Below are 27623 nucleotides of genomic sequence, written 5' to 3'. Positions count from 1 at the left end.
ACACAGATGAATAGAGATGGTGAGGTAGCAAAGAGTTTGGGAGAGAAGTTGAAGGTGCAGTCTTTTTCGGGGACAGGTGTAATTAAGGCTCCAGGATCTCTGCTAGATCCAGCAGTGGTTCTTTTTGCGGCTGCAGCCTCCTTGCAACAATACATTGCTAAATTGGTTGAGGAAGATGTAGATTTAGTAGTAAGTTTGTCAGGTTCGGGAAGGTCGGAGGATTTCCCTTCCTCTTCAAGAGTTCCTTTTTCCTTCTGGGGATAAATTTTCATTGGTTGGTGATGGTTCGAATCTGTATATTTTCTTTCTCTAAAATCTATAGCCTCTTCTGTAACCTCAGATTTCTCCCTATCCTCTACGGCTTCCAAACCTTCTTCCGCTACGCTTTCTCAACCTTCCCTCTCGAGCCACCTTTCGGGGAACATTCCGGGTGCTTTGGTAGTTCATCCAGCATCTATGCCATTAGCGGGTTAGTCATCAGTGCCATCTGCGGCGAATCCTGTACCATCGCAGGCTTCTGATCTAGTTGCTGCAGCAATTGGCGGCGCACCTGCCACAGCGTTTAATTCTGCAGTTCCGATAGTTTCCACAATTCCTCCGGTACCTAAGATGTCTGGTGTTTCGTCTTCTGTTTCTTCGGGTTCGGTACCTCGTAATCTTCCCTTCGAAACCCTTCCGAGTTTGGGGCCAGCTGGAACGTACTCTACCTGCCCAACATCGTCGACAGGAACTCCGGTAGTAACTCCGAGTGTGGCGTCTTCCTTTCTTCTTCCTTTGGTCCCTCCTTTCTCAGCTTTTCTGACAGGTTCCTCTGTCCCTCTGGCTAAGGCGGTCTATGTAGGTTTAGGTTTGATTTCGGGTAATCAGGAACCCTTTCCCTCTTCTTCTTTAAGTAGGGGGCCTTCTGTTCTGGATCTCCAGTCTCATGCAACCCTGCTACATTCGGGTTTGTGTGGTGCGGGTGTTGCAGTCTCTCCACTCTCAGGAGTGGGCGTTGTCTGCCCAGGTGTGACCGACCCAGGTGTTGCGTCATCATCTTTGGAGGGTGCGGGGTTTGTACAACCTATTTCAGTGACTCCCAGGTTGTTCGGGACTGATTCGTCAGGTGTCCGTACAGTATTGCGTACCCAGGGGTGTCGTGTTCCGGATCATCAGGTTCAAGGTTTGTTGGGGGTCAGCCTGTCTCATTTCCGGTTTCGGCTCAGTCGGACCAATTCGACAAAGACTGTTCCTGTGAAGAAGAGGATCAGATACCGGAGGCTAGTTTTCCTTCAGCCAAAGAGTCTGAATACAGACGGATGTTGGACTTTATCCACTCTCTGTATCCACAGTCCAAGGCCCTGGAGGAGCCAATAAAGCATAACCAAGCAATGTTCGAGTTGCTTTATGCAACGAAGCTGGTGGTAACACAGTCACCAAAGAATCTAGTCTGGTTTGGCAGGGTTGAGCAGGCTTTGAAAGAGGCTGACAGTAGCAATAGGATCGGGTAAGCAGGATTCAGCCTTGCTTCCTATTCGGAAGGGCTTTTACAGGGTTGTGGGTAACCCTTCTGCGGGTGTTAGGGTGCCGCTGAATGAGTCGGTAGAGGCTCTCCTATCTCAGGTTCCATCATCGAACTGTCTTGTATCTATCTCGGCCAGGGAAGCCAGTATCGTAGAAGACACCTTCTGCAACCAGTCAGAGGCGTTATCGCATACTATGTGGATGTTATCCGGTCTGATGGGGTTCCTCAAACAGGATGGTTATTCTCCGTCTGACCCGACATTTTTCGACAACCTCATCATGTCAGTTTCCATGGGGCTTGCACGCCAGGCAAATGTTTCCGCAGGATGTACTATGTTCTTAGGGAGGAAGAGGAGAGACTTCTATCTGAACCACCTGCCTCCTCATTTTCCTGACATCCATAAGAGGGCACTGCTGAGGGCTCCATTGGTGCTCAGCAGCAGTTTGTTGAGAGAAGACGTGTTGGCACTGGTCAACTTTGTGTCGTCTACTTCTATAATAGAGTCGCAGCAAGCAATGATTAGGGTCACAGCGCAGTGCCAGATCCCCGAAGGGGGCTAGAATGTCTTCTCCTTCGAAGCACTCTCACTCTAAGTTGCCAGGAAGTTCTCCTAAGAGTACGATTTGCTTCCAAGCTGTCTAGTTTTGCCTCGGATCTGAAACCTTCCAATCATAAGAAGGATTTTCGAAAACAGGGACATTCCCTTCGCTTGCACCAGTAGGAGGTTGCCTTGCCCTGTTCTGGGACATCTAGAAGGATTGGGGCGTGGAGAGTTGGGTGGTGGAGGTCTTAAGGAGGGGTTACAGAACCCCTTTTCACTCTTGTCCTCCGCTATCCAACTCACCAGTACATCTTCCCAGCAACTCCCTTTCTTCCATCAGGGGGTTAACTTTGGCGGCAGAGATCCGAGCCCTTTTAGAGAAGGGAGCCTTAGAACCCGCTCCCCCTTCTCCAGGGTTCTACAGATGGATCTTCGTGGCCCCCAAAGCGGGAGGATCTTGGAGACCTATCATAGACCTCTCGGGTCTCAACAAGTTTGTAACCTCGACGAAGTTTCATATGGAAACTTCCCTGTCAGTGCTGCGGTCGGTCCAGAGGGAAGATTGGATGATTTCAATGGACCTCAAGGATGCTTATCTCCAGGTTCCGATTCATTAGGAATCTCGGAAGTTCCTTCGTTTCTCGGGTCCAACTAGAACATTCCAGTTCAAAGTCCTCTGTTTCGGTCTGACCACAGCACCTCAGATATTTACGAGGGTGATGTCTCCTGTTTCGGACATCATGCATCGTCGGGGCTTCTGAATGAGAAGATACCTTGACGACTGGCTGGTTCAAGCTTTGTTGGAAGGCAAGGCTCTGCAGGCGAGGAATTTTCTTTTGAACCTATGCCAGGAATTAGGCATAAGAATCAGTTTTGAAAAGAGTTCTCTATTTCCAACACAAGTAAAGACGTACCCGGGAATGACGATTCAGACGCGTCTTTTGAGGGCTTTCCCAACAGAGGAGCGGGAAACTTTCATGTCAAACAAAGTGCAACCTGTGAGCTTATGGAATAGCCTGCTGGACCGGATGGTCTCCCTATCCCTTCTTGTTCCAGGCTCTTGTCTCCGGATGCGTTCTCTGCAGGTGTCTCAGGAATCACTGGGACTTTTGGGAAGAAAACGCGTCAATAATCTGGGACGATTCTTGCCTGAAGGATCTTCGGTGGTGGTCAGAAGAACATCATCTGACTACCAGTGTAAGGTTGGACTCCCCCCTTCCAGACGTACATCTGTACACATATACCTCAGATCAGGGTTGGGGTGCAACCCTGGAGGAATCTCAGGCCCAGGGCCTTTGGAGGGATCTGGATCGAGAGAATTCCATAAATTACAGGGAATTAAGAGCAGTCGAGGAGGCTCTGAGTTGCTTTGCAATGTTACAACAGTATCATATCTCAAAAAGGAGGGGGGAACAAGATCACAGGCGTCGAACGAGGTACCACAGAGAGTTCTCCGTTGGTGCGAAGAACACACAGTTTCATTCATTCCCCAATTTGTGTTGGGAAAGTTCAACATCTTGGCAGACGCTCTGAGTCGGTCTCAGGAAGTTCTCGGAGGGGAATGGACACTTGTGTAAGACGAGGTGCCAATGCTGCTCAAGAGATGGCCAGCGACGGTGGATCTATTCGCCACCAGGATGAACCATCGCCTTCCAGTTTACTTCTCCCCTGTAGCAGATCCCATGTCCTGTGGGACAGACGCAATGTTGCACCCATGAGACAACTTACAGGTCTATGCTTTTCCTTCCTTCGGAATGATACAGGAAGTGCTAGCAAAACTCAGGATCTGCAAGAACACTCAAATGACCCTGATCTGCCCATTCTGGCCCCAGAGACCTTGGTTTCTGGACCTCCTGGACCTGTTAACAGAAGTTCCGGTATTCCTCCCAGAGAGGAGAGATTTACTCAAACAGCCGTACTTCCACCGGAACCTCCGCATGCTGAAGCTAGCTGCGTGGAGACTGTCCAGCGAGTGGCCCATCATGCGGGACTCTCTAAAGCAGTGGCTAGACAACTGTCTTTCTGCCTAAGGAATTCAACCAGGAAGTTATACCAGGCCAGGTGGGCAATGTATCATGGATGGTGCCGGAAACAAGGGCATTGTATTTCGCACCCGACAGTTGCAAAAGTAGCGGACTTCTTGCTATTTTTAAGGAGAGACAAAGACTTTCTTACTCTAGAGTTGCTGGGTACAGGTCAGTGCTGAGCAGTACGTTCCGTTTTCATCTTCCGGAACTCTCATCCAGCAAGATTCTCCATGATCTGTTAAGATCTTTTAAAATAGACCGCCCAATTCTTGTGCTTCGGGCCCCCTCGTGGGGTTTAGCGGTCGTATTGGATTTCCTAAGATCGGCAGCCTTTGAACCTTCAGTCTTTGCCCCTAAGGCAGTTAACTGATAAAGTTCTTTTTCTAATTGCGCTGGCTACGGCCAAGAGGATCGGAGAAATTCGGGCGGTATCCAGGACAGTCTCCTTTTCGGGGAAAGATATTTTTCTTTCTTACTGGAATTCATGGCAAAGTCCGAATCGGAAATGAATCCTTTGCCAAGGGCATTCAAAGTTGCATCCTTAGAAGACTTTGTAGGTGGCGACACTTCCGAGATGCTATTATGCCCAGTTAGGGCTTTAAAAGTCTATCTGTCTCGGACCGAAAAACTTTTGCCTCACCCGAGAACGTTATTCGTCTCTCCTAAATACCCTTCGCGTTCGATCTCCAAGAACACAATCAGTTTCTTTCTTTGGGATGTTATTCAACAAGCGTCAGAAGGCTCTTCATCAACTTCGGAACCTTCAACTTCCCTTGCGTGTCTGAGGACGGATAGCATCAGAGGAATGGCGACATCTTCGGCCTTCCTTAGGAATTATTCGGTGTCGGTCTTTACGACCTTTTACCTCAGGGACGTCCAATTTTCGTCAGAGAAGGGTTATTCGCTGGGTCCTTTCGTGGCGGCCAACACGATCTTGTAAATGCAGGATAAGGTCGGGGTGGGGGGGAAGTTAGGTATTAAAGATAGGCTAGGAATTTGGAATTCTCAATTGATCAGGATCCATAGGGGGAGCACTAGGCAGGACATTAGCACGATGAAACTAGACTGAGCCAGATTGATAGGCTCTTTCTCCAAAACCCCCCTCTTCTGCACAGGTGTTGGCTGCATCATACGGCGAAGAACCGAAGAGACTGCACATTCAGCTTCTCCTCCATACATGCGATGCTACAATAGCCACATGGGAGGTTCATCGTACCCCTCCATACATGAGAGTGCTTTGGTTAGCCACAGGGGAGGTTCATCGTCCTCTCCATACAGGAGAGTGCTTTGGTTAGCCACATGGGAGGTCATTGTTCTCCGCTACCCATGGGAGGCTGTGATTAGTCACATGGTAGGTTGGTTTTGCTACCCTCTATCCATGAGGAGGTTTGAATACCACATGAGAGGTAGCTCGACTCAGACAGTACCGAGACCTGAGATTGATGTCAAGGGTACTCTCTCTACAGGCATCCTCTCCTGCCGAGTGGATAACCAGGTGAGGATACATGCACATAGGCAGAGTAGGTGAATAGTGAGTTACTTGCCTTCCTGTTTGGCAAGTCGGGCTGAAATTAGATTGATCCCACCGCCATAAAATTTGGTAATCGGGCTAATTCAGGTGTTCAGGGAGTGTATTGCAATATGAAGTTTTCATAATATAAAACTAATATTGTAATACTGTACTTACCTGAACCCCTGAATGATTCTCGCCCTCCTCCCCACTTCAATTTGATTAGTGAATTAAGCAATTGGGGAACATAGCCTTGTGCGGCTGGGACTTGCAGCATCGTTGCCAACGGTGCTTCAGGTAACTTATCTTGACAAGATTTCCTCTAAGCGTTGGTAACGCTGACAGTTAACCCTTAAACGCCGACTGGATGTATCGTACGTCGACTAAAATTGTCTGTCGGGTGCCGAGTGGACGTACGGTACGTCGACTACAAAAAGTTTTTTTAAATATTCGCGGAAAAATAGTTATAGGACTAGTTTGCGAAAGATTTTAAATCACGCGCCTTGAGGGATGCTGGGAGTTCACGGATCATGCTGTTGTTTTGTTTACAAGCGTTACCCAGCTGCGCATGCACGAATTTCTTTCTTCTCGCACTATAGAGCATCAGCGGCGCATCTCAGAAATTCTTTTGTCACTTTGTCGTAATTTTTGCACCGTTTTATATTAGCCGTTACATGAAGTTTTATATATGAAAATGTTTGCAATTTCATGTAGAATACAACAAAAAACAACCCATGGTTGTAGCTTTTATGTTTTGAAATATTTTCATATAAGTCACGATAAGTGCCAAAATTTCAACCTTCGGTCAAATTTGACTCAACCGAAATGGTCGAAAAACGCAATTGTAAGCTAAAACTCTTACATTCGAGTAATATTCCATCATTTACCTTCATTTTGCAACAAATTGGAAGTCTCTAGCACAATATTTCGATTTATGGTGAATTTTTAAAAAAACTTTTTCCTTACGTCTGCGCGTGGTAACTCGGCCGAAAATCTCAGAAATTCTTTCGTCACTTTGTCGTAATGTTTGCACAGTTTTATATTAGCCGTTACATAAAGTTTTATATATGAAAATGTGTGCAATTTCATGTAGAATACAACAAAAATAACTCATGGTTGTAGCTTTTATCAGTTTTGAAATACTGTATTTTCATATAAATCACGATGTGCCAAAATTTCAACCTTCGGTCAACTTTGACTCGACCGAAATGGTTGAAAAACACAACTGTATGCTAAAACTCTTACATTCTAGTAACATTCAATCATTTACCTTCATTTTGCAACAAACGGGAAGTCTCTAGCACAATATTTCGATTTATGGTGAATTTTTAAAAAAACTTTTTCCTTATGTCCGCGCGCGGTAACTCGGCCGAAAATCTCAGAAATTCTTTTGTCATTTTGTCGTAATGTTTACACCGTTTTATATTAGCCGTTACATAAAGTTTTATAAATGAAAATGTGCGCAATTTCATGTAGAATACAACAAAATATAACTCATGGTTGTAGCTTTTATAACTCATGGTTGTAGCTTTTATCAGTTTTGAAATATTTTCATATAAATCACGATGTGCCAAAATTTCAACTTTCGGTCAACTTTGACTCGACCGAAATGGTCGGAAAACGCAATTGTAAGCTAAAATTCTTACATTCTAGTAACATTCAACCATTTACCTTCATTTTGCAACAAACGGGAAGTCTCTAGCACAATATTTCGATTTATGGTGAATTTTTGAAAAAAACTTTTTCCTTCCCTCCGCGCTCGGTAACTTGGCTGAAAATCTCAGAATTTCTTTAGTCACCTTGTCGTAATTTTCGCACCGTTTTATACTAGGCCTTACATAAAGTGTTATATATGAAAATGTGCGCAATATCATGTAGAATACAACAAAAAATAACTCATGGTTGTAGCTTTTATCAGTTTTGAAATATTTTCATATAAATCACGATAAATAGAAAAAATTCGACCTTCGGTCAACTTTAACTTGACCGAAATGGTCGAAAACTGCAATTGTAAGCTAAAACACTTACAGTGTAGTAATATTCAATCAATTATCTTCATTTTATAACAAACGGGAAGTCTGTAGCACAATATTTCGGTTTATGGTGAATCTTAGAAAAAAACTTATTTTTATGTCCACGTGTTACGAATTCATGCATCATTTTGTGGTAATATTTTCTCTGTGTTGCTTTGATCGTTTTACAATTTGTTATATACCAAAATCATCACAATTTAGTATACAATACAATGAAAAAAAAATAACTCATTAGCTTTAACCATTTTGCTAACAGCGCGATTTGTATACAATTATATATGAAATTTTGTTTTCGCTCTGTCATATATTCCAATATTTATATATGATAATGATATTTTTTCATTTTTGATGGTTGCATACTAAACTTCAGGCAATGATAAAAAAGGAGCCAAAAATGAACTCTTAATCTTAAAAACTAAGCGTGCTGTGATTTTTTTAAGAAACTTTTTTTCCGCTTCGGCGCTAACTCCCGAACGCCGCCGGCATACAACAGACACTTTTGTAAATAGAGGCTCGGCGTTTAAGGGTTAATTACCCAATTAGTGGGTAAAAGTTACGGGGATATAGTTTGGGCTGGTGAGTAACCAGTGCTAATTCAGGTGTTCAGGTAAGTATTACCATATTAGTTTTATATTATGAAAACTTCAGTTTCACTTGTTAACTAATTACAGGTAAGTATTACAATATTAGTTTTATATTATGAAAACTTCAGTTTCACTTGTTAACTAATTACTGTACTGTATTTACATTTTTCTCAGTAAAAACTGACAGAACTCTTTCTAAGGAAATGTTTCCGAATGTTGGGTTCAGTGCAGGATATAATAGATTTTTATTTCAAGTGTTTTCACTCTATCTACTAACAGATATGGTATTAAGAGGTAACTTCATTTTAAATGTATCTTGTTCTTGGGTTGATCTGGCAACCTTAGAGATAGTAGCCCTGACAGGCCTAAGACTGTCTGGAAGCTTGTCAGAGCGTAAGGGTTTTCAAGATGCGCTGCAGAGGCTATTGCAAGATGCAGGCATCGATTTCCTAACCGCGTCTTCCAGGCTAAGTGGGCGATTTTCCGAAGCTGGTGTCTCAGACTCAACATCCCTTCTTCTGAGACGTCTGTGACCCAAATTGCAGATTTCCTTTTTTATCCGAGGAGGTCTAGGCATCTCTCGTCCTCCACCAATAAGAGGTATTGAGCTGTGTTTGGCTCAGTGTTTAAACACAGGGGTCCTGAATCATGCATCAATCCCAGATCTTAACAACCTCGTCAAGTCCTTTGATACGTATAAGCAAAGAAGGAAGATCCAGTTTCCTGGAACCTGGATGTAGTGTTGAAGTGGCTGACAGGTTCCTCTTTTGAACCCCTTCGTTCCTCTTCTTGGAGAAACCTTACTAGGGAGACTCTCTTCCTCATGGCCTTGGCTACTGCTAACATATTAGTGAGTTCCTAGCCGTCGATAAAGGGTAGGTATTTTCACGAGACAGTTTGCTACTTTGCTCTTGGATTTTTAGCCAAGAACATAGATCCTTCCAAGCCCTGGCCCCATTTTTTCTCCAATAAGACCTTAACTTTTACCTTGGCTCTGAAGAAGAGAGTTCTTTATCCTTCTAGGGCCTTAAGGTATTACCTGAGCAGGACCAAGAAGATCAGAGGACCACGCAGTAACCTCTGGTGCTCTGTCAAGAACCTGCCTCGCCCTCTGACTAAGAACGCATTGTCCTTCGTCAAAGACTTAATTTCTGAGGCGCACTCTAAGATTCAGGAGGACATTTTGCCTACTTTTAAAGTGAAAGCTCATGATGTCAGGGCAGTCTCTACCTTATTAGATTTCAGGCACAATTTGTCCCTCACTTCCATTCTGCTGTCAGCCTTCTGGAAGTGCAAACCAATCTTCGCATCTCACTATTTGAAAGAAGTTGAAACAGTGTTTGAAAATTGCAGTACCTTGGGGCCATTATCAGTGGCTGGCATGGTATTGGGGGAGAAAGCATAGGAATCTCTTTCTCTCGTACTATCTCCTTGCCTTGAAGTAGGGTGTGAAATTTTTGGGAGCCAGGGGATACAGTGTACCTGGATTGATTGATTATGAAATTTAGGTCTTGCAGACCAAGCGCCAGAACCCATCAGGATTATTCAGCGCCGTAATAAGGGTGAAAGAGTAACCACCAGTCTCAGTGGATGGGTTGTGGTTGTTTTCATTGTTGGTGACAGTGTTGTCTGGTTGTTTTTTATATTGGTACTTCGCCCAGGGCAAGGGCACTTATATATGCTTTGCTAGCCATCGGTCCTATCCTTCACTGCAAAGCTCCCACTTAAGTAGAGGCTCCCCATGGCTTTATCGTCACGCCACTACAACTTAAGATGAGCACCAACCAGAGGCAGTAATCACTGGCAGTAGCTCTCTTACCATGTAAGGAAACGACAAGCATTGTGTCAGTGCTAGCAATTTTTATATTTCAAAGTCATTACCATGCCTTAATGTTTTGGATTAGAATATGTCCATGTATCCCACCCCCATTCAGTGTGGGATTCAGCTATGTAACTACTTGGTAAGTTACTTATATGAAAATGATATTTTCATAATAAAATTGTTTTATATATACTTACGAAGTAATTACAGAATTGGAGCCCACCCTCCTCCCCTCTCATGGAATGAGGTTTTTTTGCTAAGTTGTTTCCAGTACTCCCATTAGTGGATGGGGCTTGTCACCTACTCTAAACTATTGAAGTGCTACCGCTGTTTTTAAATAAAGGCTGCCATGTGAGTTAGAAACTTTAGCTGTGTAATTACTTGGTAAGTATATATGAAACTTAATTTTATTATGAAAATATCATATAGTACTATTCAGGTTTTTTTATCCTTATTGGGATAAAGTTTAATTTTAAATATCTTTAAAACTTATTTTTTCTATTTTCTTCATTCTTAGGTTGCTGAGGCAATCCGTAGATCTGAGCCATCCTTAACAGGGCAAGAAAATATATCAGTCCCCCCAACTGGCAACACAGAGCCATCAGCAACCTTTTCGCCTCTTGGCCACCACTGGGGTGTGCGAAGTCAAGTTTTACAAGGAATATGTCACTTCTGTCAATTACGGCTTCCAGAGGAGGCCCTGGTGAGTGTAGGGGGTGTTACAGTTTTCCCATGTAGCCATGCTTACCATGCTATATGTTTAGCTCAAAGAGGATATTACTGCATTATTTGCACAAGACAAGAATCTCTGAAGCTTCGAGGAAGTTAATAACAGTGATCTGATTTTGTATTGTAGGATGATTAGAATCAAAACTTTATAAAGCATTTTTGACCATAATTTGTGGTGACAATGTTCTGAAAATCTTCATTCCAGTCATTCAAGTTTGTATTTTCCAAGAAAATGACAAGAGAATTTACCTTGCATGAGGTGTATCATTTTATCAGATAGACTTTAGTACATAGTAATTATTAGCATGTAAGTTAAAACTGATTATATATAAATTCCAATTTCATACATAGCAAGGAAAAAACTTGACAGAATGGAGCTCCCTAGTACATTAAAGGGTCCAACCAACCCAAGTATGGCTTCTGATATTATGACAGGTGATAAGCCTATTATTTTACAATATGCTAATATTTAATAGACAATTCTGGATTTGCAGTGTCAGAAATGAAGTTTGGTTATATATAAACATGTGTAAGTATATAAAATCTTTTCTTGGTAGCTGTGAACTGACTCATGTTACTTGGTGTAACTGCTGTAGCTTTGAGCAATTTTCATAAAATGTGCCTTAGGATAAACTAAGTATGCAGTCCAAAACAGGGTACTTGACATAAATACTATTTATTGCATATTGACGGATAAAGAACTTGCTATGTGAATGTGTTTTAGAGTTACAAATTAGTATCTTTTTTTTATTTTAATCATAGAACACGGTAAATATTACTTCATTTTATAGCATAAATTCCTGGGAATTGTCTAATAAAAGTAGTGGAGAAGTATTCCAATTAAGGCTTTAATTGTTCTGAATGGCAGTACTGAACTTATAGTAATATCCTGTGTTCAAACAAGTAAAAATCTTAAAATTTTATGAGTTTATGACAAAAGTGTTGAAAGCAGACCAATTAAAATTGATTGCAAACTACATTTAGGGGTATACCAGTAAGGTTTTTTTCTAGTAAGGACTATGTACAATTAAAAGGTGGAAATGGCATAGTTCTGATGGGAATTATAGATGTATATTTTTATTAATTTCAGCTTATATTTTCCTGACAATCATCTTTATCATCAATCAGTACTTTGTCACTTTTTTTTATGTGAATTAAAGTAAAGGTCTTTGATATTTATTCTTAAATATCAAAACTCAATTATTACTTTTACTGAAGAGACAAAGGTTGTCAGCAAGAAATTGTTTTGAATCAAGATTCATAAAGAAAATCTTAAAAATAAAATTTTCATGAACCATATAGAGTTGGCAATTATGCAGTACAAACCCAAGAACAGACCCTGTATAGTATTGCATAATTTCCACTCGTCTAAGAAAACTATATTTGGATAAAAAGATATGTGCTGTCATAAAGTATTTCAAATCTCTGTTTGATAACCAATAGGATAAACCTGTCAGGCTTTTCATCCTTCAATTCCCACAGAGTGTTACCACGAAGGTATGCTGTACATAGCTCACTATAAATGGTAAAAAAGGCTCCCTGCAGCATCCCTCAGTTCTAGCTGCATTGCTTGTGACCTTTTACGTTTCATGTGTTCCCTTTGGTCTCTCCTGCTAAGCTGTATAACTTCTTTAACTTTACATTGCTCTGATTTTCACTTCTTGTTCAAGAACAGATCGTGTAAGTGAGCTGTACAAGAGTATAGAAATGTGAATTTGTCTTGTTGAATCATTTAATTAATAATACAGTAATAATATTAATTTCCACCTCATCTATGTAGTTTCTGTCATCCCTTGGGTGACAGACTTTAGATATGGATTTTGTTGATTTTGGTAGCAAGTGGGTTTGGAAATACATGTAATTTATTTATAATCAATGGTCTTTTATCATGAAAGCATCTACCTTTTTTTTTTTATATTGGGGAGCCCCATGAGTCTTGGTAGATTCAGTGGTTAGACTAAACAGTTAATTTACCAAAGGAAATGACTAGTGGGTCAACTAATTCATTAAAGTGGACTTATATCCATCTTATAAACTCATGAAAGATTTATGTTCCACAGAGAAGAAAAAGATAAAGAGAAAGTGAAATATAATATCAACTCTGCTGATGTAGCCATTATTTTCAATGAAACCTGTTCGTGAGAGGGTCTCTCTCTCATAATATATAAAGAATACAGCGTTCAGGCCTTATTTCAACATCTGGGTAATAAACTACACCCTTCATAATAATATTATTATAACATAATAGAGGCTTCAGTTCCCTATTAGAAAATCATATTCAAATTTACTTACCAATTTCTTTGGCAATCAAGTTAAAACCTGTTATGAAGCAGCTTATTAGGAAAAGTTAACATTTGTATATAAACAATTCCTGAAAACTGAGAACAGTACTTCAAAAAGTCATACGTACAAGTTCATGCATTTGAGGAAAATGCTGAGTTCTAGTATTGTATATGAAAATTAAAACCTCTTATGTTGCACATTTCAGTTAGAAATTTATCACTGTACTGTGTTAACTTTATATGACCTGTGAGCCTACTATCAGATCTCTCTTTAGTGTTAAGGGATTTCAAGAACTGTGGGATATAATAGAATAACATCAAACAATATATCCATAATATTTAATGAAAGAGCCTCAATAAATCTACGGATAAAACTGTCGTAAAATCATCTTGAATGTGGTTAAAAGTTAGAAATTTATTTTGATAATGAGTACAAATTAGTCATATTTGGGACACTTGAATATCCATTATTTGTCTACATACACTAAATATGATAAAATCATTTCCAAAGTTGACTTTAAATATTGGTTTCATAAGACCGCAATGCAGCACGTAAGATATTCCAGTGGCAGTGTGAAATAGAGGGAATGCAGTAATAAGGTACAGTACTATCCTTGTCAAGAATGCCATCTTTTCATCATATCCTGGTGAGATTTTTTCAGTTTTAAATAGTCTGTTCTCTCCACCTTGACTGTAAAAAAGCACATAAAAAGAATAGTTGGAAGTCATGAAGGATTAATATAATTAAAAAATGCTTGATGATTTGCTTTATAGCCTTCAGTTAAAGCCTTGTTTCTGAACACTTCTACTCTGCACAAGAGTTTATCAAATATTTGTTTAAGGAATTAGAATGTAATACATGTAGTTAAGCTCTAGGTATCTTGATTTGAATATTAGGATATTGTTGAATTATCTCAAAGCTTTTTAGATGGACTTAAAAGGGTATTGTAGCCATTATTAATACATTATCTTTATTGATAGTAGTACAGTAGTATCTAATTTACCATTCATGTGCTAAAAAATTCGCCTGTAATTCTTAAATTAACATTGCATTCCAATATCAGGATTTTTTTTTTTTGTAAATAATTTTTGTACAGCTGAATGAAAAGTATCTCCTTAGATGGACTGAATGTATTGAAATATTTCTTAAAATGGTTCATATAGCCTCATCTTGTTTAATTTTTTTTTATATATGTCTTATTTAATGTGACATTTTAACATTTTGTGAAATAATAACTACCGAAACTGACTAATGTAGTATGTACATTAGTTTATTTATTGACAATTGCATATGCTGATGTTCTAAGGAAAATTGTTCCTTCCTGTGTATTCATGATATTTTAGGCATTGCATGAAATCTGCTGATATAATCTGTAGGATAGTAGTAAATGGTAGTGTTGCCTTGCTTGTTTTTTATATACTGTGCTGTACAGCAATTTGCAGAAGTGTTGAGTAAATAAGTTTAGGGGGTTATGTGAATGTGAAACAAAAAAAAAAAGTGTTATTTGATATGCTAATTCTATTTATTTCACTGGAGTCAAAGTTACAAATTGTTTAATTTATCAAGGTCAAGCCAGTATTTAGTAAAGAATTATGGCCTCATTTCAAACAGAGTATGTAGTAAGTTACCACTTTTCATTAAAGTTCTACGGGGTCTTGTTGAAGACAAACAGTGGATAAGTTTTAAGATTAGAGACCAAAAGTAGATAAGATTTAAAGCATTGTTCAGTTGTACAAATATATAAAGATGGCAATGTGGGCTTCCTTATTAACTTCACCCAAATATGTTCTCAATATTAGTGTCCGGTGTATTTTCTGTAAAAGTAGGGAGTATATTACATTACATTTGTTTATTATTGTACGTTCCTATTTCATTTTCGTATTACCTTTCTGTGACATTTTGTCATTGAAATGTAAGTTTAATGTTGTGCAGACTAATTGACAATACATAATAGCTCAATTTTTGTGCTTCCACCATTAATTTATAACATAATCTAGTCTCTGCATGTCCACAGGTACTGTGTGTTTGAAAATGTTTATGTTGCATTGCTATACCTATTCTACTGGCTCTTTTGTTTACTGTTAAGCTGTTTGTTGTTCTATCCCAGTGTGACTGTTTCATTATAAATTGCCAGTTTCCATTCTTTTAAGCTTTTACCTCCATCAGTTGTAGTCTCTCTTCTGGTAGTGGAAGTGAAATTAAATGGGTGTAATTGCTGATGCATTTTTATCAGCTAGTATAATTTTTGCTCAGTACTGTACTGTAAATTTCCATAATTTGTAAATGTTAGGGTGATGGTAGAGGATTAAGGTTCTAGCATAAGTAGATTGTTGTCTATTAGACGAGGTAGAATATGGTACAATGAGGTTAAAGCATGATTACTGTATCAGTTTGTAAAGTTTGATTTTAAATGTCCCCTCCATACTAAACGAATAGACTAGTTGTGTGCCAATTCAGGGAACAGTTCACTGTTTTGAGTTCCTGGAAACTAGCAGTTCACTGTGAAATATCATACTGGAATACCTGTACAGGCAGTCCCCGGTTTACGACGGTTCCGGCTTACGACGTTCCGAGGTTACGACGCTTTTCAAATATATTCATCAGAAATTATTTCCTGGCTTACAATGCATGTTCCGGGGTTACGACGCGTCGTACGCCGATCCGACGGAAGAAATATGGCCCCAAAACGGCAGAATAATCATAATTTGAAGGTTTTTTTTATGTAAAACTCAATAATAATGCAGTTTACGTCGTTTTCAATGCACCCAGAGCATTAAAAGTAAGGTTTTCTTATGATTTTTGATGATTTTCGACGATTTTCCGGCTTACGACGATTTTCGGGTTCTGACGAGCGCAAGAACGGAACCCCGTCGTCAAACCGGGACCGCCTGTATACCCAAACATTTCAATAATAATGTACAAGCCATGGAAATTGGATATTTGTATTGTTAAGTAGTGTAGTTTAATGAGACCACTGGGTCTTATTTCTAGACTTTTTCAGTATATGGAAGGGTAGTCTCTTCCTTTTTCTTGCTTTAAGTATTTTGATTATTCAGGTTCATTTACAGTAGACCTTAGGTCACTAGTAAATACTAACTTCACAAAGTTCCTAAAGTTCCTTATACTGTAGCGTATAGTACTAGTTGAAATTCTTCTAATCCCCCTCAGTATTTTATAATTACTCTTTGCCTTGAAACCTATTTATAGTGATGAATATTCTTAGTTGATGCTTTAGCTTTTGTAAAGCAGCAGCATCCAGCTGTATTTTTTTGTCATTCAGAGGTTTGAGGCAGACCATCAATGTGCACTGTGAACAACATGTATTTCAAAAGATGATGTTATGAGAGGTTAAATGGCATTATGTTCAAGATGCTTGCCTGTACAGTATTCATTCTTTAACAGAACTGCTCATGTCAGTTTCTGAAATTCTGAGGAATAAAAAAAAAATTTCAGATTTTTCTTCATCACCGTGTCATTATAATTATAATTTTTTATTATTATTATTATTATTATTACATATTATTTAGTAGTTTAGCCAGACCTCTGAAGTAATTTATTTAGCTCTCACAGGGCTGGCCTGGAGGATTTGTCTTCATTAATGAAAAGGTTTAGATCTTATTTATTACATTACAGCTCTTAAGTAAATCTGTATAAGTTATAAATGATGACCCTTCTTTCTCTCTTCATAACTTAATAACATACAAAGTGCAATAAAGATTCAGGAAAGTTTATCGCTAATTAAAGAATTTTTCAAGCAAGGAGACTATTTTATAGACAGTCATCTACCACCATTCCCAATTAAAGCTAAAAGTAATTGAAATACCATGGTTAAATCCATGTCACAAGAATAGACGATGGGAAACGGCTCTTGCCCGACCACGAATTGGCCATCAAACTTCACACACTCCCACCTGATGAACGGATCCCCCTACAACCTTGTGTCCAACTTGTTGTATCCCTCTTTCCATTTACCACACAATCCTTTCCTGCCCCAAGTACAGCTGCACGCAACAGAGCCTTTGCCAGCCTAACCTCTTCCCCATCCACTTTGCCTTCATGATATTCTCACTGAAACAGAACACTTCTCCATAGAATATATAATCTGCTTCCTTCAACAAATTAATATTCTTCTTCTAATATAACCTACCAACCAGTAATTCTGATCATATTATATCTATAATCAGCACAACATAGCACCGTATGGTCTTCAAGGCTTGGTGCTTGATTGATATTAATTCATTTCAATTCAATTCAGCATAACACATCCTCCTGAACAAGAACTTTTCGTCCTTGGGTTATGAGTATGTGTCTGTAGATACTTCTACTGACTATCCAAAAATTAATCATAAACCCATGAATATAAAAAACAATGTAAATCTTATAAGATGTAAAGGGCCATATTTTACAATCTATATTGAAGGATCCAAGGTCCACATTTCACAATCTATAATGTAGTATCCAAATCTTCTGATATAGGATTTACTGCAATATCATCTAATGAAACAAGCCAGTTTTCTTCACCCAACAGTGTAAGTTTTTCACAGTAAAATTGTCTACAATATGGTAAGTTAAGACTGTGAGAAAGACATACCACCACAGAATTTACAATCTTCAGTGACTGGCGAGAAGCCTTTCAAAATTGTCCTAAAAATCCTTTATCTAACATCTTAAGTTTTAAAAAACTATATGAAGCCAATAAAAACGTTGAAATGCTTGGGTTCCTGCACAGTTAAACTTTACAGGAAGTAAGGATGCTGTTAAGGCAGCCAATACTGTGGTTACTAATTACTGTACATCTACTTCCTCAGTGAATTATTACTACTATCTTGGCAACCTATCAATATGAGTTAATGGCAGGCAAGTGGAATAGTGAATCAACAATAACAGATTAACATAACCAGACCAAATGTTGGATTGTAGGGTTTTTTTGTTTTTTGTTTGACTAGTCTGACCTTGGGTATTTATGAATAATCTAAATGACCCAATTCACGAATGCTGAACACTTACAATCAAACATCTGCAGTGATTATTTAAACTTCAACCAATAATGTGTAATGTGTATCTGAAACAAATCCTTGAAAAAAAATGGTCATAATCTGGAACATTTTCAGTTTAGCCAGCTAAGAACAAACCTTCCCGGCCTGTCCTGTAAGAGTTACAGATGTTACCTCTGGGGTCATTGCGAACTACTTGATAATCATAATAATACTGTAACAGCTTAATTAACCTACGTACACTGTAGTAGTTTTGATGCAAGTACTTCCCAGAATGCTGAGGTGGCCATTTTCAGTGTCAAGTACAGTCCAATTTTTACCAAATTCTGAAATAAATTTTATCTTGATAATCAAGTGATAGTGGTCTGTTTAATTTTAGTTCCAAATATACTTAAATTTTATATATACCAGTACGTGTATGTGAGTCTGTGAAATTGCCTAAAAAACCCTCTCACGTCCTGTACAATATTACTGAATGTGCACAGGAAAACCATTCTGAAATGCTAATGTTGAGGTAACTGATTGTAGGTGTATGCTGTTATTTTAAGGGGTATTAGGTTTATGAATATATTAATATAACTTTTCCATCCCAGCAAGATTTACTGAGGTATAATAGTATCACAGCTCACCTTTGTGAGCCAGCAGCAGTAGAACATTTGGAAAATCCATGAAAGTAATCTTTCAGAGAAGTTTTACCAAATTACTTTTCTTATGCTATATTTTAAATATCAAATATGATTTTGTATTTATTTACATGTGCCAAGGTTTAATACATGGAGTTTACTGAACCATGAGATACACAGTATTAAGATAAAAGTCCAGAATCAGTTGGTAAGATTGCCTCTACATCATGTCAGAACCTATTGTGCAACAGCTTTATATCTACACACAATTTTTTTTATATATGGTAGAGTTTATGCTCTACTAAGAAATGTAAATTATGTTGATTTTGTAATTGAACATGTTATTCTTTGTTCACTGACAGTTTTAGCACACAGGCAACCATTTCCACACGATTGACCAATATGCATGGCTGCTTTTCCAGTTGAAAAATTCCTGTACCCAAGATCTATCCAATCACCCTTTGACTGCTTCTCTAATCACAACCTCTGATTTTTCCTGAATTCTACAGGATAGTGCTTAAGTTTTAATTTGTATATTGTGAATATTCTGCAGAAAATTTGCAAGTGAAGTGTCTAAGTGTGTTTTGAATACAGAACTTAGGCCAAAGGCCACGCACTGGGACCTCTGAGGTCATTCAGTGCTGAAATGGAAATTGGCAGTAAAAGGTCTGAATGGTGTAAAAGGAGGAAAACCTCACAATTGCACTATGAATCAACTGTTAGGAGAGGGTGGAAAGTAAGATGGAAGAGAATATGAAAAGAGGTACAGTAAAATGAACAAAAGCGGTTGCAGCTAGGGTCTGAAGGCACGCTGCAAAGAACCTTAAGTAATGCCCACAGTGCCCTGCATGAGATGCAGTGACGGCACTACCCTCCTACAGGGCTAAGTGTGTTTTGTCTTCTGATGATGTATTTTCATGTAACTCTTGCTCTCTTGCAAGTGTGTGATAATTTTGTTTTTATTATCTATTATTTTGAAAATTTCTTTTCTATTTGCTCTCATTATGTAACTTTCTTAACAAATTATTTAATTTTTTTAAATCATGAGCATATGTAGGTACAATTACTTATTGCCTGTTTCTGTCTCTGTAATTATGTAATAATTTATAATGATCTGCCTCTTTAAAATTCATTTTAATTTCTTTGCACTTCTTTCATTTTGTAATTATTCTGTTGACATGATTTTATTTTCTTTTAATTACATGTACATGTAAGTGCAGTTACTTATTACCAGTCTCTTCTAGCTTTTTCATTCCCAATTGTTTGCACTTTTCATTCATGAGGTAATTTTCTTAGTTTAAACGGTTTTATTTAATTGGACGTACACATAGGTACATTACTGCCAATGAAACGTAAGTGCTCAGGAGTTGGTGGGAATCTTGATGATTGTGTAATTTCTTCTCTTTCTGTTCATATTCTTTTCTTCCCAATTTCATTACTTAATTTCTTTTCTTTAATAATTTTTTCCTTGAGAGTAACTTTGTTCACATGTGCTGTTTTGAGTGGTTAGGAGCATACAGTACACCCATTAAACCTTTGTAATAATTGGGTTGATGTAGATTGATCTTTTAACAATGTGTTTTTGAGGAACCTACCCCAATTGTGTAGCGACTGTTTCCTATATATTATAAAGATATAAATGCAGTTTATTATATTTCATCCAGTCAAGTGATCAGCTATTCTGGTTAAACTCTGGAGCACTGGCTATGTAACTCTAGTTCTGATTAGGATATGTCACACTGGAGTACTTCCTGGACATTGAGTGCTGATTTCTCAGTAGTGTGCATATTTAGTATAAATTTTGCAAGGTAGGGTGCATGCAACATGCTTTCCCCTATTATTTTCAACCATAGGTAGGGTAATTGCATAGCAGACATACCTCCGTAACATATGGGACAAGAGGTCTTTTTTAAGACTTTAGTTTTATTAGTTTTTCCCTTTTCAGTGTTTTGGCATTTTTATTTAGTGTTAGCCTTTGTTTGGAAAAGCCTAAATACTTAAAAAGTATAACTTTTTTATCCATTGTATGAATAGTCCTAAAATGGAGGAAAATTATGCTAAACTCTTACAAAACTGGAGAGCACCTTGTCTCCCATAGTAGTAAATTTTCTCCATTCAAATTCAAACAAAAAAGGGAAGTAGCTGAGACTATGGCTGACAGTAAAAAACAAAACTTTAATACCTCATGCATATTACTGCTATCAGTAGTATTACTCTGCTCAGTAATCACAAATGTTATACAGAAAAAAAAGTGATTGGCAACAGTGCAGTACTAAATCATGTTTCCGTAATGATGATAGTTTTTATGTAAAATACCTTGCACTGAAACCAAGAAGGGAAATTTGAACAAACCTCAAACCTTGGCAATTTTTCAAGATGACAGTGATATCTTTCAAGGAAACACTGTCACATTCCCTTAAACCCACAGTTCATTGTTTAGCTAGGTCTCTTATTATTTGGCTGATCAGAATGCAAGGAAATATTGCCTTACATTTTACAAGGCATCTTTATGCTCTCCACTTGAAAATTATAATCTTTCATTCCATTACAGTATATATTTTAGTTTTTAACTTTGGGAATATTTTTTTTAAACTACTTTAATATTTATAACTTTTTGCAATTGCTTATTTCACAAGAAATTTAATGAACTTATGTTTGTATTGGGACTACATGAAAAAAAAAAGTCCTATTATTTTGCATTAAATGTAAAGTTATTGTTTCATTACTCCTAGTCCGTAATTGTTTGTTTGAAGCTGTAATTTTGAAGAAGACATATATAATATGCTGTAGGTTGCTAGTATTAAATATTTTAAGAAGTTAAAATTAAAAATTTTATTTAAATATTGTTTTACTTAAAAATTTGTTAAATCTTTGTTAAAATTTTTACAAAATCTTGTTATAATGCAAAATTCTAGTTTTCACAATTACTATTATTAAATTTTAATAGAGTACTAATCACAATTTTTTATTTACCTACTCATACTGATAGATAATAGTGGATAGCTAACACACTGTGGACTGTACACTGTAAAGTAATTACTGTACATACCTTAAGGGGGGTGTAAAATTAAAAGCACTACCCAAGTTACTTTTATGATATAAATTAGCACCCAATCTTAACACCTGCCAGTGTTCCTGCACCTTTGTGTAGCTGAGGTACATGGTTCAAGGAAGAAATGGGCAGTGGCAGTGGGGTACGTATACAAACACGACATCTGTTAGTACCCTATTTTTCATTTCTTTCCTTCTTGCTCTTAAATAGTAACCTGTTATTGACCAACACAAGGAAACTGTCCAGGTTTTGACCATGCTGGTTTTGAAGGTGGATGGAATTAATTGGCATGCCTTTCCACCTTCAAAAGTGGAGTAGTACAGTACTTGAGTTCCTTGAGGGAGGTAAAATCTCATAACAAACCTTGTTCTCAGTGCTGGCCCCAATCTCAATGGATTGTGGTCAGGTGTATGTTTAGATGGATCTCTTTGGAGGACAGCAAAAGGTACAGCAATACTGGCCCCCTTCCACAGGGTTCGTGCCCATCCCAGATGAATTTATTTGTAACATGAGCAACGACTGAAAACAAGATCAACAGGAACTGCCAAGAGAATTGGTAAGGAGAGTGCATCTATCTAAATATCTATAAGACAAATGATGCTGTAACTGAATGCACAAAAAAGATGCCTCTATTAATTGGTATGTGATGTGGACCAGAACATCATTCCACATAATGGAATTGCAACATATCTGCAAACTATTCCCTTAAACACTATGCAAATTCTAACATGTTACTCTGGCATGTTAGAAAGAGAAGCTTGACTAGAATCTTGAGTTTGAGGACTCAACCCACAAAAATCTCTGCATCAAAGCCCTCTTACATCACAAAAAACTAAAATAATACCACACAGATGGGTCAAGAAGCAGCAAATGTTATACATTCATATTTTGAAGTACAGTATAGTAATAGTAAAGTATTATCAACCACAGAGAAAGATCACAGAAACAGCTTAGGTATTAAAATTCCTGGCCTGAAAAGAATAAAACCCAAGAACTTACAAAAACGGTGCTACTGTAGTACCAAACATAGTGGAACCTCAATGGGATGCCGTGTTTGGTACTAGGATCAAAGTATTACTGTATATACACCCATTTCTATATTGTGTGGTCGACAATTATATTAACTGATATCACTGATCCCCCAGGAACTAGTACTAAACACGGCGCCCCATTGAACTTCCCCCATGTTTAGTACAAGCACCTCAATAAAACAGTTAGAAATGTTACAACACAAAAGCATTTTTTTTTTCATCAATAACCTTTAAATCCTACGAGGATGGCTCCAGAGAAGAACCATTGCCAAATTCACACTTTCAACTCCTGAATCATTGTGAGAGCTCCAACACAAGAAACTTCCATATCACTGGTAGCTTCATATAATTACACACGAGGTTCACTAGAAGCATTTCAAATGGCCCTACAACCATTGGGGCAGTCTCCTTACTTCTCTAGTTGCACACACATTTGTTTCCTGGATGTTAAGTTCCCTCCTTTCCAATACCTATTCACCTCTTATGCCTTCCAACCAACCTCCCTCCCAATACTTCCAGATTTTCATCATCCATATCAACACTAATTGCTACATTTTCCAGGTTTCAACTTGCCAACATCACTTTACTCTTGCTTACAAATACAATACTCTAAACTTTTTCCTCTTACAAACACTTTCAAACTCTCCATTAGTCCCTGCATTTTCTTTTCAACCCCTATTCAACACTGTGTCATCAGCAAACATCAGTCATTTTCAATTCAAAACCCATTTTCTTATTGTACAATTTTGCACTTATGTCTTCTGCCCTTTCACTGACTAATCACATCATGCAATACCACTCACACTGCCTCTCTGCTCATTCTATCAAAAGCTTTTTTTTAGGTCCATGTACATCCTCCAGACTTCTAACATCTTGCTGTTAAGTGGGGAGCTTTAAAGAGCTACTGCATCCTTGGAACAGGCTCAAAACTTGGCCCAAAGCAGCTGCTCTAAGCTAAATTAACTAGGTATCATACTTTTACCTTCTCTTTATCTCACTCCTTATCCTATCAGAATTGATTTTTAGATGACAAGGCAAGCGTGGCTTTGAATATACTCTGGTCGCTCTTAGAATTAGAGCAGCTGACATGAAAGTCTGTTTTCAAGCTATGTTCCTGCTGTAAGATTCAACCTCAATTAACTGAATACCATCAAGGCAGTAAGTGCCTTGTGTATATCTAGGTATAAGCCCTCGGATAGCCCATATAAATAGGGGTTCGTCCATCCTTTAACTCTGAGGGTCACTGATATTCATACAGCTTGATGTCAGACACTGGAAAATTCATGGAAAAACCAACCATTCAGATGCTGATTACTGCTGGAAGGAAATGGAAGTCTCCAACCCTCATCAAGGATGTAAACCTCAATAATAACCTCAAAGGGAACAAATCATGCAAAGCATTTAAAATGTACGAGTTAGAAAAAATGATATTTTTATGACAGAGTTTTATATATACTTACCAAGTAACTACATAGATATTAGTTTCAAAATTTGAAATTCGCGGTAATGCGCTGTTGTTTTAGTGTAGGTAACTAGATCCCGCCCACTTTCGGGGAAGAATAGGTTCAACAGTGCTGGGGAGCTCAATTCGTCTGTGCCCTATGTCCATGAGTGGGGAGGTGGGAGGACTTTGATCATGCAGTTACTTGGTAAGTATATACTGTACAAAACTTAATTTTATCATAATGTCATTTTTATATAAGTAACTTACCAATTAACTACACAGGTGAATCCCACATTGACAGGAGGTGGGATGCATGGACATGTTCTACCTAAAAACACTCAGTAAAGGAGATGAATTTGAAAGAAGGGTAGCTAGCATTGGTGTAAAGCTTGTTGTAACCTTAACTGGTGAGAGAGCTACAGCAGGATGATACTGCCTCTGGTTGGTGCTCATCTCCACCTGTAGTGACATAGCAGTAGAGCCGAGAGTCATCTCTACCTCAATGGGAGAACCTTGCAGATGAGGAGTACTCCAAAGACTAACAAGGTCTTACAAAATAAATTCCCTTGCCCTGGGCACAGTACAATAAATACAACCAAAAATTTGTTACCACACAATATTAAACAACAAAACCATCACCCAACCATTAAAAACAACAACTGGTGAGTACTCCTGGTGCATGGTATCACCAGGCTCTCCAAAACTTGGCATCCATTAACAAGTCGAGGAGATATACAGTCCCTATCCTTCTTCCACCAACACCATGCCAACCACGGCCACGTTGCAGTTATTATAGACTGTCTCCACATCGCGCAAATAATAGGAACCAAACACTGATTTTGAGTTTCAGTAGGTTGACATCTAGATTTCAGGTGACTGACATAGACTTCTCTTGCTTGGAAGTGTCTAGGGACTTAATTAGATCGCTTATGTCTTGATTACCAGACAAATCGAGACCTCTATGCCTAAACAAAGAGTTTAGCATAGACCTATAACTTCTGATTGTAGAGATGGCCAAGCCTCGAGAGGACCTCAGAAACATTAAAAAATCAGGGATCTGTGCTACAGAGGTTTTAGAACACAATACGCCATGTCTCTGGCACCAGTCACAAAAGACTGTCCACTTCGCCTGGTAGACATTAGCGGAAGACTGATGTCTGCACTTGGTAACTGCTTCTGCAGCTTTTCTTGAAAAGCCCTTCACTCTGACAAGCTCCCTGACAGTCTGAAGCCTGTCAGAGCAAGAGTGGATAAGCCTAGATGGAAGCGATGGAAGTGAGGCTGCTTTATAAAGCTTCTCTTCTGGGGTAGAAGTCTGGGGAAGTCTATTAGGAGACTGAGAAGGTCCGGGAACCACTCCTTCTGTGGCTTAAACAGAGCTAAAAGCATCATGGATGTGTTGGTGTGGGTCATGAACATGCTTTAAACTTCTCTCACCATGCTGAACGGTGGGAAGGAGTAAACATCCAAGTCCAACCAGTCCTGGAGCATGGCATCCGTCGCCCATGCCCGAGGGTCTGGGGCTGCGGAACAGTAGATAGGGAGATGATGGTTCCTTGACGTTGCAAACAGGTCTATTGACAGCTTTCCCCACCATTTCCACAGGACAGTGCACACCTGTGGATTCAGCATTCATTCCATCGATAGGACCTGTTTGCAGCGACTTAACTCGTCCGCAAGAATGTTTAACTTTCCCTGGATGAAGCGAGTTATTATCCTGGTGCGTTGTTCTCTGCCCAGAGAAGATCCTTGGTTGCTTCATAAAGAGAGGAATAAGTCCATTCCTGATTTTTGATGTAGGCCAATGCGGCCATGCTGTCAAAATGGACTGTGACTGTCTTGCCTCATGTCTTTCTCGCAAAATGCTGAAGAGCCAAGTGAATTGCCTTCAGTTCCCTTACACTGATATGTAGCCTCTTTTCTTCTAACAACCACGTTCCAGAAATCTCCATGTCATTTAAAAGGGCCCCCAACCCAGATCCGACGCATCTGAGAACAACGTTATGTTGGGGTTCAGCGGGTGCAATGACTTTCCTATTAAGAACCTCTTGTCTGCAAGCCACCACCGAAGATCCTCCTTGATCTCAAAAGTGATGCGGAAAATGAAGGAGTCTGGGAAAATTTTCCTTTGCCAACTGGCCTTTAGGAAGAATTGCAAGACTCTTGTGTGTAATCTTCCTACAGGCATGAAAAAAACGATGGACAAGAGTGCCGAGCAGACTCATCCACTCGCTGGCTGTGCACAATGGGCAAGATATGAAGTTCCTTACTTTCTTCAGGCAGTCTTGAATCCTTTTGTGGGATGGAAAAACCCAAAAAGTCAGAGCATCAATCCTCATCCCCAAGTAGAAAATCGACTGTGTCGCAGCAAATTGGGATTTCTGAAAATTGATTATAAGACTCAGTAGAAGATTCTTTTGAAGGTCCTCCTTGCATCTTGTCTTTGATGGGGAACATAGTAGCCAGTCGTCCAGATAGACAGATGTTGATCCCCATGAGATGGAGCCATCCTGCTACAGGGGCAAGAACACAAGTGAATACTTGCAGAGCTGTACAGAGGCCGAAGCAGAGAACCCTGAACTGAAGGACCCTGCCCTGGAATACGAACCGCAGATACTTCCTGGAGTGCAGATGTACTGGGACATGGAAGTATGCATCCTCCACGTCGATCGTTACCATCCAGTCTCCCTGATGAATGGCTGACAGGACTGAATGGTTCGTTTCCACTTTGAAATTGGGGGTCTGCACAAAAAAGTTCAAAGTTCTGACGTCCAAGACAGGTCTCCAACCTTCCGATGCCTTGGGGATGACGAACAGACGGTTGTAGAAAACCCTCTGTACTTACGTCTTCGACCACCTCCAGAGCTCTTTTCCTGAGTAGGGATGACTTCTTCCTTCCAGGCCAAAAACCTCTCCGAGCCTTCCGAGCAGGCTGTTAAGCCGATGGGCAAGGACGTCAAAAGAGATTTTTCCCTGAACAGGATGGCATAGCCCTCTTGCAGGACTTTTACTAACCAGGGTTCTGCATTCCTGGCTTCCCATTTGTCCCAGAAATGGAGAAGCCTGGCTCCTACGAGGACATGGAGGATGGAACCTCGCTTGCAAAAGGCCGGTTTGGAGGACGGCTTCTTGGTTGGCCAGACTGATCGCAGATTCGAGCGCAGGCATGGCTGAAATTTGGCCCTTCTGCCTTGAAAGGGCTGTTGTTGCAAAGGGGGGACAGTTCTCGTGCTGAACAAGACTGAAGTGCCACGGGTAGGTTCCTTGGCATGCCTTGTTAACTGCATCAAAAGGTCCTGTGTCAACTTCTTCTGCAAGTTCAACACGATCTGCTCTATTGTAACTCTCGCAAATAATGCTGACTGATCTAAAGTTGCAAACAGGAAAGCCAATCTTTGAGAGGGTGTAACACCTTTAGCAGTAAAGGTGCACCACAGTTCCCTTTT

At 39.2% G+C, this 27623-nt stretch overlaps 2 protein-coding genes across 10 annotated transcripts in view; one reads left to right on the top strand and one right to left on the bottom strand.

Moving 5' to 3' along the window:
* The window catches only part of pink (WD40 repeat domain-containing protein pink), a 57486-nt gene extending 43742 nt beyond the window's left edge, over nt 1-13744 (top strand). For all 6 annotated transcript variants that reach the window (XM_067098866.1, XM_067098874.1, XM_067098881.1 and 3 more), the window contains one exon: nt 10539-13744. In XM_067098866.1, coding sequence (XP_066954967.1) covers nt 10539-10850 — 312 coding nt within the window. In that variant the 3' untranslated portion in view covers nt 10851-13744. The remainder of the gene's footprint in view (nt 1-10538) is intronic.
* Rpp21 (ribonuclease P protein subunit Rpp21) overlaps nt 1-27623 on the bottom strand; it is a 115077-nt gene that overhangs the window by 58125 nt on the left and 29329 nt on the right. Inside the window, exons 2-3 of one of the 4 annotated variants that reach the window (XR_010852147.1) lie at nt 18269-18353; nt 13600-13723 (exon numbers count right to left, since the gene is read on the bottom strand). The exons of 1 other annotated variant lie outside the window; for it this stretch is intronic. The gene's annotated coding sequence lies outside the window, so the exon portion shown is untranslated. Of the gene's footprint in view, nt 1-13599; nt 13724-18215; nt 18354-27623 lie in introns of those variants that run through there. 2 more of the 4 variants (XR_010852146.1, XR_010852148.1) reach the window with 2 other exon arrangements.

Source organism: Macrobrachium rosenbergii, chromosome 4 (assembly GCF_040412425.1).
Source record: "Macrobrachium rosenbergii isolate ZJJX-2024 chromosome 4, ASM4041242v1, whole genome shotgun sequence".
Classification (NCBI taxonomy): domain Eukaryota; kingdom Metazoa; phylum Arthropoda; class Malacostraca; order Decapoda; family Palaemonidae; genus Macrobrachium; species Macrobrachium rosenbergii.
The sequence above is the reverse complement of the archived record's forward strand: the minus strand, read 5'-3'. Positions and strand labels throughout refer to the sequence as shown.